We start from the raw sequence: 14,580 nt of genomic DNA on the forward strand, positions 1-14,580 counted from the left end.
GTGCAAGCGCGTGCCGCGATAGAGAATAGGGGGGGGGGGGGCAGTGTTGCGCGCATTCATGTTGTGTGTTACGGAGGACGGTAATAAAAGAAGGTTTCCCCCAGAATAAATGCTATGGACTCTTTATTAACCCGTTCTGGAGAATCTAAGGGTCAGAACAGGGAGGAGGAGGAGGATCGCCTCGGGTCCCCCGCGCTTGAGCACGGTCAAAGGGGAGAAAGAAAAAAAAGTTATCGCGGGAAAGGTTCAACACCACGCTCTGCCATTTATCTGGAAATTTTTTCAAAAACCGCCCAGTTGCAATAAGAGCCCTGGAGTTTGGCCTGAAAAGAGCGATCAGCCCAAATCTTAATCCAATCGGGGATCTCGCTTCCCTTTCACTGACTGGTCTCAGCAGCATCGTCCACCATGGTTGATGTTTACGTTCTCTTTCCCGCCTACTTCAACGCAAAATGATGACGTTTGTTGCGTGTCGATGACGTACAGTTCGGAATCAAGTCGCCTGGCCGGTCAGACGGCGGTCGCAATTGAAAAGAACGGCTACAATTCGGAATCAGGCCGGCAAACCCACGGGGCCTGGGTCGCAATTGAAAAGATCGGATCTGTGTCATTCAGACTGTCATGAAAAGATCGGAATAGACCTTTTTCACACTTCCGCATTTTTCGACCGGAAATACGTCAATGACGTGTAAAACAACTTCCTGTTAGCGTAGCAGCAGATATGAAGAATGGCAGAGTCGAAGAGTTGCAGTCTCTGTTGCGTTCCAGGCTGTTCGTCTTCCAACCAAAAACAGCCTTACCTTTCATTTCATTATTTTCCTGTGGATCCAAACCTGAAACCCAAATGGATATAGGCGATCCGAAGAGATGAAGGGCATAGTTTTAATGTAAACACAGGTAGCACCCTCTGCTGCCGGCACTTACTAACTTCGCTCCGGGATTGTGGTGCGGCTGCGTCGTTCGTCGCCTGAAGAGTGGTGTTGCCCCGAGTATTTTCCCTTGGAACAACTTTACTGATCCTTTGAGAAGGGAGTCAGAATATGACAGAACTTCAAACGTCAGGCTATGCAGCTAAGCTGTGAAGATACTAGCGACATGGTGGCTAAGCTAAGACAGTAAAGATGGATCACGACTACGTGACACACCCACCTGCAGGTAAGGTTGTTCATAATGTGTTTGGTTAACGTTAGTCAACTATGTGTACCGTTATTGGATACATGCATTTCTACCTGAACAAATTAATATTTATAATAAAAGATGTTCATGCTCTCACCTATTTTAATTACATGTATTTAATCACTTTTGAGCATTTTGTCATTTTGTAATTTCCTTAACAAAAATAAATGAAATGTATTTGTAATTAAATACTTAACATACTTTTCAAAACATGATTACTGTGTTGTGTTGAAAGGTAGCATTAATATATTAAGACTGATTTTTAATTTCTTTATCTTCACAGGTGCTCTGGATGAGGCTTTGGATTACATCCATGACTTAGAAGCCAAGTTCCTTTGCTGGAGCCAGGAGACGATGTCATGGCGGACAAAAGTTCCTCGTTCAAGACCTCCTAACTGACATTGGATCTAAGATCATCATTCCACCTTTTAAGCTTTCAACTCAATTCAGCAAGGAGGAAACAGAACAAACCGCAGCCATCACCCGCCTCAGAATTATGGTGGAAAGAGTGATCAGTAGGATAAAGTCCTTTCACATCAGGAACTCTCTGTGCCGCTCACACTGATGGGCAGTGTGAATCAGATCTGGCTTAACCGCCGTGTTTTGGCAAATTATCATGGACTTTTTTGTTTTGAAGAGTGAATTAATGTTTGGTATGTAAATAATGTATAATGTGCAAATAGTATGGAAAAATTTAGTGTTTCCACATATTCTTAAAATCTAATTAAATATAATTGTTATATTCGTAATGTTTTTCTGTTGAAATGTGACTGACTACACAAAAAAATTAGATGAACAAATAAAACAATTTTGGTCAAAATTGTGCCTCGTTTAATTTTTTGGTATGCAAATAACATCAAACATTTACAATAAAAAATAACATTACAGATCAACAGTAAGACAGAAGGCTGAACTGATTGTTAAAGACAAGATAAGTGTAATTTAAGGTATGCATTCATGCATTTGCCACAATATATATCCAAGTTCTCTTTCATTCCATCTCAGAAACCCATCCAACACAACCATGAGAGGTTGGGGCTGCACCTGGCATAATCTGCTTCCAGATGCCATCATATGGATCTGGCTGTGGTCCTACACAAGAGAAACACAACACACAAAAGTTAGACATAAGTGCATAACTACATTTCAATTTAATTCATTATATCTGCTGTAACCATAATTTGGTTAGTCATAAGATTAAAAAAAAAAAAAAACTTAACTTGCTCACAAAGCAACAAAAAGTTAATTACCTGTATATGCCTTGTACAGTGTGGACCTCTGACCGTCCCTGCCAACTGTTTTGGGTTTTTGCACCATCAGCTCACTAACCGGTTCAGGATGGATTCCCTTATAAGTAAAAGGCAGAAAGCAATTAAAGTCTGTAGTAACTACTTGGGGTGTTTTTATAATAATTTAGAGTTGTTATGGATACACATACGTTCTTAAAAAATAATGACAATATGATCACAAACCCACCTGTGCCATCTTTGCAAGCCACTCGTGCAGGCCAGGGGGGTGGAGCAGCCTGCAGACCCAGCTGTGAATAATGTGCGGTCTGGAACAGGATGGCAACTATGTGATTGCAAAATCCTTTACCAGCCACACAACTGCAGAAGAAAGCTTTCAGGTTGGCACTTTCTGCGTCCAGTGATATCTAGACACAATAAATTATATAGGTTAAAATTAGGACATACTTATGTTGCTACATCAATGTTCAGAATGACATGAAACTATAACTGTCAATAGGGTGACCAGATTTGAGTTTGTAAAAAAGAGGAGTGAAGTGAGTTTGTGAGATATTTCATCGAGAGTAATTGGTGTTCAGAGCTGCATACATGAAGCAAATATAATTACATTTCATCTATGTTCAATGTTATTTTATTATATAAGTATCAAAAGAGAGGACATGTCCAGGAAAAGAGGACTTCTGCTCACCATACTTTCAGAAAAATAATACTAGTAAGTGAAGAAAGTGCCGCAACCGCAGCAAAATGAACACGCATACGGGCAACTTAACATTTCTTATTTACAGCTTCACCAAATTTTTGGGTGTTATGTTAATCTCATGCCTTTTCACTTAAACATACACACAACATATTCACTGCGATGCCTTATATTACAAATTAATAACACCAGGATTTACAGTTGACGTAAACACACAGAGTTACCGGTGATGCGGCTATGGCTAAAGCTAGCTGAAGCTTACCTTGGTAATGGTGGATAAACTCTTCGTGGACGAATTTATATCCCATGTCCAATTTGTTTCCTTTAGTGGACGATTGCATCTTCACACTCTTCATCACATCGGTGCTGGTGAACTTCGGAACACAGCTCAGGCTCTTCGAAAACACTCTAGGCTCTGCCATTCCTCCGCCAGCGAAGCACAAACCGGAACTAGGTTTACACGTTGATGACGTACTTCCGGTTTTTGCGAAAAAGGTCTATTGGGCTGCTTAGGGGCAAAAAATTCGGAATTGGGTCGTTTCAGCCTGCAGTGTGAACGTAGCCAGATAGACCCATTCTCCTGAAAAAGCTCTTCACGAAATAAATCAGTCATTGTGAAAAACAGCAACATGAAATAAAAACAAAGCTACTTTGGAAAATATTGATTTTGAAATATGAGCTTCTGAAAAAAGACAGAATTATAATAAAATTCAACATGATTAAAAATGAATATTTTAAAATGCTGTTTTAAAATAATGAACATGTTTTTAAAGCAAAATGAAATATATTGAATAATATAATGGCTTATTTAAAATCAGTGTGCAGGTTTTTCACAATTTCATGATCTTTTTATATATTTATGAGAGATTTATTGGTTGATTGTGTATTTGCATGGGGTCATATTTATTTATTGAATTAAATATTTATTTATTTAATTATGAACAGTATAGAACTCCATATCTTTGAGCTTCATGGGTTTGTTAACTTTTTCCACGGTCTGATACCGGATTCTGTGGAAAGCTACACCGCTAAAGACGAGCTTTGGCTAATATTTTTGTTAGAACTGAGGGACTTTTTGAGCTAAATTGGAACAAGGAAGTGAAGACTTTAACCACTTCTGATTGGTCAGACTGATTACATGATTAAGCCTTCAAGAATAATTGGCGGAGACAGTTAAAGGGGCGGGACTTTGCCGCAAAGATCTTTAGTTGCAGCTAAATCACGGTACCGTCATTCTTATCAAAATGTCTTTTATAGAATCAAATAAACACAAAAAAAAATAATTTTATGATCTTTCATATTCCTAACTACTCAGTGTTTTATCAGGGCCTGTTTGGATGAAGACAGAGCTGAAATCCTGGAGATGGGAATTGTTTTTAGATCAGTTAATCTTAATGAGGGTAATTTCCCACGGCACACTTGCCCATCTCCCACGGCACACTGGTTGAAAAACACTGATCTAGACCCACTAGACAGTGCTCTAAACCTTTTTTCTTCAATGATTTGTGATATTCACTGGTTTCCATGGATTTCATGAAATCTTTCCACCTTTGTCATGGTAGGGAGAACACGTCAATGTAAGGGTGGGGTCATCTAAGATAGCACAAGGGTTACAGTAAAGATAATGACATCAAGTATCTAAATTAATTCCAAATATTATACAGGAACTTTTAAATCTGCAGGAAAACTTTACACTGTCCTTGTTGTAAATGACAGTTTAGCTCAAGTAAAAGTGCAAACAATGAATAATTATTGACTGTATATGAGAGCTGGACTGAGTGAGCGTGTCATCAGACATTAAAATGGCTTACTTCCAGCTCCAACAAAAAAAAGGCTAAATCAGTCGCCACTTTTTCCCAATATGAGCTTTGCTTTGTTGGAAAGCAGGGTAAGAGAAAATATGTCAAACACTTTGAACATTCAGCATAATAACCAGATACTTTTATTGACACATCTGATTGGCCAGTTCATTATGTAAACAACTTGCAATAGAGAAAAATAGAATGACTGAATAATAGCTGTTTATTTCTCAATAGAAGTCTATGGGACTTTGGCTCCCTAGAGCCAGCAGGTACTTCCTGTTTGGAACATGAGTGGAGAGGGGTCACTCAGTCCAGTTCTCATATACACTCAATTATGTAAATGCACTTTTCCATAACTACAAACTAAAACGTTAAAGGCAAATTCCTGCCAACCTAAACTACAGATAAAGGTTTTTCCTCCGTATCTTGGCCTCACCGGCTGAAGTTGAAATCCACTTTCAGGTTATCCATACATGTCTGATCAGCGCCACAGTTGATCTCAAACTCCATCTGAAGAAGATCATCAAAACTAAGCACTAAGTTTGGTGGATGTAATGAGAGTTTTCAAGGTCACTGACCGGGTGAAAGGTTGTCATAGATTGATGACCAAGACTTGGTCTAAGATTTGTGCTGGAAGGTAAACCTTCAAATTTAAAACTGAGCTCGTTGTTAAGTGGATTCAGAGCATCTTCTGGACAAGCCTGAAGAAAAAGTAAAATAAATAAACATTCAGTTTGACCACATTATATTATTTATATCCTAATGTTGTTATTATACTAAAAGGTCATACCTGAATGAAAAATTCAATGGAGTGGCACTCATCTTTTCTCAAGCCAACTTCAAGTGAGCTAGTCTGATGTCGTTGTTTCTCAGCAATGTAAGCTCGGCTGTTTGGGAACTTTCGGGTGGCATCCAGTGTTAAAGTGTAAGTAATTTTTGCCTCAGCTGAAAAAAAAAAACAGATAGGTTTGTTTAATGCACAGAAAAAAACACAACAAAAGAAAAACAATAAGGGTAAACTTTCGCAAATTAAAAATGAATAAATTTAGCATCATTAACACATATACTGTATTGTCTTTCTTATTTATGATATTGTGTTCCTGAGTTACTTTCCTTGTGTCAGATAATGCATTGTGTACTTCAGTGTACTTGTGATGTGTTTGTCTTTGGTTCCACCTATGTTTTTATCAGGTTTGAGAATTTAAAAAAGAGAAAAAAATGAGGGAAAAACAACCTGTGTCAACAGCAGTTCGTGTTTTCATGATGAAGCAGACTCTGGCTGTGGTTTTCAAATCTTTTGAGCAGTTTTCTTCCTGTGTTGAAATTTTCTCTGGGCTGAAGGTAACAGAAGGTTCCACAGTCACTATAGGCCTGGACCTAAAAAAGGCAGAGAGTTGGGAATTATATGACAGCTGAACTGAATAAAAGGTGATAGAGGTAAATCAACATCTTTCTTTATGTTAAAATTAAACAGTGAGCTTCTACTGGAGACATATGGTGGATAATCTTGTCTCATCTTTTTTTCTCCTCTGCCTGCACCTTTAGCAAAGGTGCAACACCTCACAGAGGAACTCACCTGAGAAAAACTACTGTGCCCTTTGAACCCACCACTAAGTCAGGCAGTCCGTCACCACTCTGATCAGAAGACCACTGAGTGAAGGAGAGGCCAAAGAACTTCAGTCCTGACTGCACTTCAGAAGCAGCGATTCTCTGTGGATGGAGATTCTGTGTTATAAGAACAAGCCAGCTGGACGCACTTTCAGAAACCCTCAGTTCATGGATATGACTCACCTGTGAATAGGAAGGATTGATAATTTTGTCCCGTTCACCGTGGAATATGTAAATACTGCCTTGACCATCATCCTCTAAAGGTGCTCCAACTGCTAGATCATTAAATGTATCCATGTTCAGATCAGGCAGAACAGCGAGAGCAGATCCAAACCGTCCCTTGGTTGTTGGATGTCCTCTTAATATGGTTTGTGAGGATGGTCTATCAAAGGAACACTCTATGTTCTGGTCGTAGGAGCAGATGAAACCATTCATGGAGGATCAAGACAGGGACGACCATATCAGCAGATTCATGTCACATTTAAGTATTGCTTACCAACAGAACTATTGTGCAGACATAGACTCGTCCTTCTCTGTCAGCCTCCTTATACATCGGAGAAGATATGAGGATCAGATCAGAGAAGCGGTCATTATCCACATCCATGGCACAAACCACTGCGCCAAAATATTCCCCAGCCTGAAACCACAAGAAGAAGAAGAGAAACGGAAAGGTTTTGTTATAGGAATTTTTATATGTGCTGTTTTATTAGCACCACGTTTGCTGTAATTTTTCACAGAGCTAACGCTTTGTCTTTCTCTTTGTTTCTTGAGATTTGTGGAATACTTGGGTGGCAGTGGCTCAAGGCTCAAGTGACTGAGCAGGTCGTCCATCAGCGATTTGTGTGTGTTGGTGGGGGGGGGGATTCATATGAATGTTCCGGTAACGGTTAGAGGGTCCGTACGCGCGAACTGGCAGCCACGCTTCTGTCATCACAAAGAGTGAATGAATAATGGACACATTGTAAGCGCTTTGAGCGTCTGGAAATGTGCAGATAAATCCAATCCATTATTCTATATTTATTTTTTACCTAAATTTATATTTCTCATTTTTTTAAACAGGACATAACACTAATGTATATGACATCAAGCAAAAGAAGTCTTACAAACAAAGAGAAGAAGAGTAAAAAGACAAATAAGTGAGGAGGGAAAGACAAAAAGGGGGGGGGGGGGGGGTAAGACATGACAGCTGCCGTTCCAGGATTGTAAAAAAGGTCCTAAAGGAAGGTCATGCAATGGCCAGAGAGTTTTTATGTACAGTCCATCTGTCCCATTGTTCCTTAAATTTTTCTTCCCTCAATCTTAAAACAAAAGTCATCTTTTCCATGATGTAGATCTCCTCCACTGTGTCAGTCCAGTCTGTGAGGGTTGGTGGTTCTGGCTTAAGCCATCTTCTGGTTATTGCTTTCCTTGCTGCAATTAGGAATATTTTAACCAGATGCTGATTTTGAGCAATGATTGTTTCAGAAATTTTACGCAGATGTGATACTGAGTGAAGCGCAGAACATTTGTCAAAATGCCAAAATGATCCTATTTGCAAACAGCTCCAGAAGATATGAGAATGATTTGCATTTACTGTGTCACACTGTCTCCAACATGTCTGTGAGTTTGTTTAATGTTTTCTTTTAATTGAAGGTGTAATAAAGAACCACATGAGGTTTTTCCAGTTGAATTCCCTCCATTTCAGTGATGTGGTAGAAAACTGAGTTGATGCACATTTTGAATACCATTCTTCCTTTGAAATAGTGAAGGACATTTCCTTTGCCCATTTTTCTTTAACATATAAAGTTGTGTTTTTCTGACATCAAATGAGGCTGTTGTACAGTTTTGAAATCATTTTAGATGTTTTATTTCGGTACGCTCCAATTATTGCCTCTAAGACTCGATTTTATTTGTTCCCCTCTTCTGATCTAATTTCTTTGTTAAAATATTCCCTCATCTGGAGCTACTGTATTGAAAAAAATCATGATTGGTGAATCCAAATTCCACCTTTAAGCCCTGGAAGTTCCTCATCTCGTTCTTTTTCATGATTATGGCAAATGCTGTAACTCCCTTTTTGCTCCACTGCTTAAAAGACAAATTTTTGCTGGTTTGAAGTATATATATATATATATATATATATATATATATATATATATATATATATATATATATATATATATATATATATATATATATATATATATATATATATATATATATATATATATATATATAACTGGCTGGGTAGCTCGGTTGGTAAGATGCAGGAAACCCAGGTTCGATTCCCAGGGCAGAATGAACAATTACTGGTAATGGAAAAATGGCAATGTAAATGGGGCAATTACCATAACAATGATGGGCAATTGACATCACCCAGTGAGGGTCCTTGGACAAGACCCTTAACGCCAATTCCTACCTCACAACATGAGAGACAATGAAACACATATCATGCCGGCTCACACGTCGCCCCGGCCAAACAAGGTCTGCATCAGGTGCTGAGGGACCAGAGCACCCTGATGGAAAGTGGGCTACTGGAACTGGACTAGATGTGAGAACAAGGTTCTGTTAGAATGCTGCTACTCAAGTAAGTACTACATCAGAGAATGTGGAATGAATGAATGCTTCGAAAACCACAAGGCTAACTGCCAAACAACTGGTTGCCCAGTGCTCTAACATCCACAAACGGCAACTCCTATCACAACTTGAGATTGAAGCGATACAATACAATGCCAAGGTAGAGCCAGAACAACAGGTCAGAGAGGAGGTTATACCACACTCCCACCCTGAGATTGGGTACACAGCCCGAACAACCACAAGTACGCTGAACGAGGCAGCAACTGACCTGAAAGACAAGATCATGTCTACAATGAACACTAGGCAACCCCGATCACCAGCTACAACGGTTAAGTGATGTACCGCCTGAAAGTCTACTGGAAACTGTGAATGAAGCATTGAGGGCAATTCCTACCACAACCATCACAGAAACCAATGAACTGGTTTACACTTCAGCAGCAGTGATTCTTGAGATGCTTGGCTATAAGAGCAACCATGGAAGAAAACCATACCCACCATGGAAGCAACAATTATAGGCCAAAATCAAGGCAACCCGGAAGGATGTGAGTAAGCTGACAGAGGCTCAAAGAGGTACGATGAGAAAGCAAGTACCTAAGACATACAGCCACATACCCATACCTGAAGCACTGGAAAATGCCAAACAAAGGCTCCTAGCCTTGAGCAGCCGTCTAAAGAAGTACACAAGAGACAATGAAACCAGACAAATAAACAGGCTCTTCGCAACTCAACCTGCAAAAGTGTACGCTCAGTGGCAGGGTCAAAACAGCCGAGCAGACCCACCAAGGCTAGAAACTGAACAGTACTGGAAAAGTATATGGGAGAAAGAGACAGCACATAACAGCAATGCCCAGTGGCTGGTCTATCTGAGAAAAGAACATAGCAACCTCCCTGAACAGAATCCAGTAACCATCACAGTGGCAGACATCCAAGAAAGAGTCTCAGTTATGAAGAACTGGACAGCACCGGGCCCTGACATGATACACTGGCTAAAGAAGCTTACCGCACTCCACATGCGCCTGGCAGCACAAATGAACCAGCTGCTAAGAGATGGGACTCACCCCGAATGGCTAACGGAAGGGCAAACGATCATGATCCAGAAGGATCCCTCAAAGGGTGCAGTCCCATCCAACTACCGGCCAATAACCTGTCTCTCCACAACATGGAAGCTCATGTCAGGCATCATTGCAACCCAGATAAATAGGCACATGGATCAATTCATGAGTAACACACAGAAGGGCATTGGTAGAGACTCCAGAGGAGCCAAACACCAACTCCTGGTCGACAGAACAGTCGCTCAAGACTGCAAGTCACGACACACCAACCTGTGCACAGCCTGGATTGATTACAAGAAGGCCTATGACTCAATGCCACACACATGGATCACTGAGGAGCTGTACAACGTCAACAGGACTCTGAAAGCCTTCATAGGAAACTCAATGAAGCTGTGGAAAAGCACCCCTTGAAGCCAATGGGAAGCCACTTGCACAAGTGTCCATCAAATGTGGGATATACCAAGGTGATGCTCTGTCCCCACTGCTGTTCTGCATAGGTCTGAACCCCTTCAGCCAAATAATCAACAAGACTGGCTATGGATACCGACTCAGAAATGGGGCCAACATCAGTCACCTCCTCTACATGGATGACATCAAGCTATATGCTAAGAGCGAGCGTGACATTGACTCCCTGATCCACACCACCAGGATCTACAGTACTGACATTGGGATGTCATTTGGGCTCGAGAAATTCAGCTGGATGGTGACAAAGAGAGGCAAGGTAGTCCACACAAGAGAGGTCTCACTCCCAGAAGGAACAATAGCAGACATCGAGGACAGTTACAAGTACCTTGGAATTCCGCAGGCAAATGGCAACCTGGAGCAGGCAACAAGGAAAGCTGCAACAGCTAAATACCTCCAACGAGTAAGGCAAGTCCTGAGAAGCCAGCTCAATGGCAAAAATAAGATCCGGGCAATAAACAGCTACGCACTGCCAGTTATCAGATACCCTGCAGGAATAATAAGATGGCCAAAGGAAGAGATATAGACCACGGATGTTAAAACACGAAAGCTTCTCACCATGCATGGAGGGTTCAATCCCAAATCCAGCACCCTGAGACTGTATGCTAGCCGCAAGGAAGGAGGCCGAGGAGTAGTGAGCGTAGAAGCCACTATCCAGGATGAAACATCCAAGATGCATGAGTACATCAAGCTCAAGGCCCCAACTGACAGTGTTCTCAGTGAATGTCTCAGGCAATGGAGAGCAGAGGATACAGTGCTGGAGGACAGATCCTCATGGGAGGACAAACCCCTGCATGGGATGTACCACCGGACAATAACTGAAGTGGCTGATATCAAGAAGTCCTACCAATGGCTGGAAAGGGCTGGCCTACAGGACAGCACTGAAGCGCTCATCCTGGCAGCTCAGGAACAAGCCCTGAGCACCAGAGCGAAAGAGGCTCAGATCTACCACACCAGACAAGACCCAAGGTGTAGCTTGTGCAAAGAGGCACCTGAAACAATCCAGCACATAACTGCAGGGTGTAAGATGCTGGCAGGTAAAGCATACACGGAGCGCCACAATCAAGTGGCTGGAATAATATACAGGAAAATGTGTGCAGAATATGAACTGGAAACCCCAAAGTCAAAATGGGAAACACCTCCGAAGGTGGTAGAGAATGAGAGGGCAAAGATCCTGTGGGACTTCCAGATCCAGACTGATAGAATGGTAATGGCGAACCAACCAGACATTGTAGTGGTGGATAAAGAACAGAGGAAAGCCGTTGTTGTGGATATGGCAGTGGCAAGCGATGGGAACATCAGGAAGAAGGAACATGAGAAACTGGAGAAATACCAGGGACTCAGAGAAGAACTGGAGAAAGCATGGAAAGTTAAAGTGACAGTGGTGCCTGTGGTAATTGGAGCGCTCGGGGCAGTAACCTCAAGCTGGAGGAGTGGCTACAACAGATACCTGGAAAGACCTCAGACCTCTCAGTACAGAAAAGCGCATTGCAAGGAACAGCTAAGATACTGCGCAGGACCCTCAAGCTCCCATATATATATATATATATATATATATAAATATTTTACAAACTAAATGTTTAATTTTTAAACAAAATATTACATTTTATTAAATTAACCCTGTTTAGATAATCCCACCCTTATTCCAGGTTAAGACCAGATGTGTGTGTTGTGTTATCTTTCATATGTTCACTTTTGATTAGATTGGTTGTAACACAAACCTGTAGTGTGCTGGGGTTGATTACTTGTTTAAATGTGTCCCCAGAAACCACCTCTACAGCTCCTCTGTGCTGATATCTTGGACCCCCCAAAATTGTCAGTGCACCTCTAGTAGTCGTAGCAACCGCCATGGAGTAACCTAAAATTCAACAGTTTAGTAAACATTAAAGTTTTGCAGTCAGAAACTGCTGACATTTAACTTTTTGTTCTCTGCTCACACATTTCCACTGCAATAATTTGAGATAATTGGTCCTTTACTAAATTAAAAAAAAAAACAATTTAAACAAATTTGTAGATATAAAAGTTTGTGCTCAACTTACCAAGATAACTGTCAGTCTCCATTTTCTCAGACCCATAGGACACACTCACACTGTTGCTGTATCTCTTATAACCTCCCTTCCACTGGTTGGCACCAACAATTCCCATCTGAATTCCCTGTGGATAAAGACGTGTTTAGTGGCATTTCTTCTGTGATACTTTTATTAAAATGTCTAGTTCAGATGATCACCATAGGCCCGTAAGCAGCACTAAAGCCCTCCTGGGACATTTCCATTTTCAGTGTGTTTCCACCAGTCTGAGATCCTGTTAAGCCAAAATACATAGCGTTAGATTTCTCAACACAATATAATGGAGAGATTCCATAAGTACACGGAAAAGTTAAGATATACTACATTTTACGTTTGGTTTAAGAGTTATGGCAAACTGAGAAAACATAAAATTAGATTTGGATTTGTAATGTAAAACCTTAAGAGTACCTTCAATGGGAAAAATCTGTGATTGTAAAGTTTTTCTTATGTTCTCAAGTGCCTGAAAGCTCTCTACTTGAAACACATGCTTTTGTGGTGGGTAAGATGCAATCAAGTCAAGCTCCCTTTTTCCACTATAGGACCTGAATGCACTGCCCACCTAAAATGATAAAAAAATTAAAGAAATCCATGAGTGGAACATTTCCCTGTAGAGACCCTTTAGAAACCAGATTGCGTTGGCATCAACTTTTTTTAAATGTCACTAAAACTCAAATTATGTTATGCAAAATAATTAAACTACACTATACAAAAGTGGTGGCCTGTGTCATAAGATCAAAATCGTAGCTACTTAATCAACTCACAAAAATTAATTTTGACATAAAAATATGTAAAAATTGAATAAAACAAACTACAAGAATGAAACTTACCCCAATAGCATATCGAACAATATTTGCTGACTGAGCTTGGTATATTGCTGATTGCAAGTTTTCAGGGTCAGACGATTCTCCATCAGTAATAACTATCAAAATTTTATCTGCATTTGACGCAAAAGCGCCTGAGAAAACTCCACTCCTGTTAAAAAAAGGGTTTTAATGGTTAAGATGTTTTTAATGAAACATTTGGGGGAGGGGGGGGGTAACATTTTTATTTTCAATGTATTATTTTAACTTGATGAACTTGAGCTTAGCCACTAAATTCCAGTCATATGTGGGTCAGGTCTTGTGTGAGTCAAGGCAAGTTTAGTGAATACTTTTGGTAATATAGTTTATGCTGAAATAAACTAAATCCAAACCGCATTTATTATGTTCTGATAAATGTGCAATATTTATCTCAAATCTGCTTAAATGAAAAGTGTTAGCATGCTTTCTGTACAGTTTGCAGCTTATCTCATTTTACAGAAAAGTACATCTGTACCAAAGGTGACCCTTTTTTTTCCTTTGATTTTTTGGAAAATGCAGGTTTCTTTTTATTACATTTTTTGCGAGACTCTTTAGAATAGAATCTGCGCCTCTGCTATAAAACATGCTTTCTCTAGATTTGATTTTACCATATTTAACATATTTACCCAAAATAATTAAAGGGATTCAATTGTTTACTGCACTAAAATGGCCTGGTATTGTATTTCTGAATCCATGTATTGTACTTTTACCTTTTAACTTAAATATAAGCAAGCATGCTAAGTCCATTTCAGCAGTTACAATTAAAATTTGCAGTGCAATGAGATTACAGAGATACTTACACAATGTTCATGATGGCTCGAGCTGTATATGTTCCTTCATCCATCTGGTTTATATTATTAACTTTTGTCCTCCAGTTATAGCGGGAATATGTATTAAAGTCAAAGTAGGTTTCATATCCTCTAGAAAACTGGGCAACTGCAAACTGCAAAACAAAATTACTAAAGATCATTTAAAGCTGAAACTGAGACGCATTAAAAAGGAAGTACCGGTAGTTTTACTGCAGACAAAAAACCTGAAACCTTATATTTAACAAAACTTTATAATTTAGGGTACAGCA

General features: G+C 40.0%; 1 protein-coding gene and 2 long non-coding RNA genes across 3 annotated transcripts in view; 1 reads left to right on the forward strand and 2 right to left on the reverse strand.

The window, feature by feature from the left end:
* The window catches only part of LOC101175538 (uncharacterized), a 56,238-nt gene that overhangs the window by 11,401 nt on the left and 30,257 nt on the right, over nucleotides 1-14,580 (reverse strand). The window contains exons 41-53 of the mRNA XM_023949274.2: nucleotides 14,303-14,445; nucleotides 13,491-13,635; nucleotides 13,072-13,222; nucleotides 12,825-12,898; nucleotides 12,637-12,751; nucleotides 12,319-12,455; nucleotides 7,027-7,167; nucleotides 6,714-6,935; nucleotides 6,499-6,632; nucleotides 6,157-6,299; nucleotides 5,713-5,867; nucleotides 5,501-5,623; nucleotides 5,359-5,432 (exon numbers count right to left, since the gene is read on the reverse strand). Of these exons, the coding sequence (XP_023805042.2) occupies nucleotides 5,359-5,432; nucleotides 5,501-5,623; nucleotides 5,713-5,867; nucleotides 6,157-6,299; nucleotides 6,499-6,632; nucleotides 6,714-6,935; nucleotides 7,027-7,167; nucleotides 12,319-12,455; nucleotides 12,637-12,751; nucleotides 12,825-12,898; nucleotides 13,072-13,222; nucleotides 13,491-13,635; nucleotides 14,303-14,445 (1,757 nt within the window). The remainder of the gene's footprint in view (nucleotides 1-5,358; nucleotides 5,433-5,500; nucleotides 5,624-5,712; nucleotides 5,868-6,156; nucleotides 6,300-6,498; nucleotides 6,633-6,713; nucleotides 6,936-7,026; nucleotides 7,168-12,318; nucleotides 12,456-12,636; nucleotides 12,752-12,824; nucleotides 12,899-13,071; nucleotides 13,223-13,490; nucleotides 13,636-14,302; nucleotides 14,446-14,580) is intronic.
* Nucleotides 1,018-1,996, forward strand: LOC144987797 (uncharacterized). Its single transcript, XR_013651462.1, has 2 exons — nucleotides 1,018-1,155; nucleotides 1,460-1,996. It is a non-coding gene; the product is annotated as an uncharacterized LOC144987797 (long non-coding RNA).
* Nucleotides 2,130-2,816, reverse strand: LOC144987795 (uncharacterized). The gene is made up of 3 exons (XR_013651461.1): nucleotides 2,653-2,816; nucleotides 2,427-2,523; nucleotides 2,130-2,268 (listed from the first exon to the last, which is right to left on the reverse strand). It is a non-coding gene; the product is annotated as an uncharacterized LOC144987795 (long non-coding RNA).

The sequence above is a fragment of the Oryzias latipes genome, chromosome 19, assembly GCF_053564925.1.
Source record: "Oryzias latipes strain Hd-rR chromosome 19, Olatipes_Hd-rR_3.1".
Taxonomy (NCBI): domain Eukaryota; kingdom Metazoa; phylum Chordata; class Actinopteri; order Beloniformes; family Adrianichthyidae; genus Oryzias; species Oryzias latipes.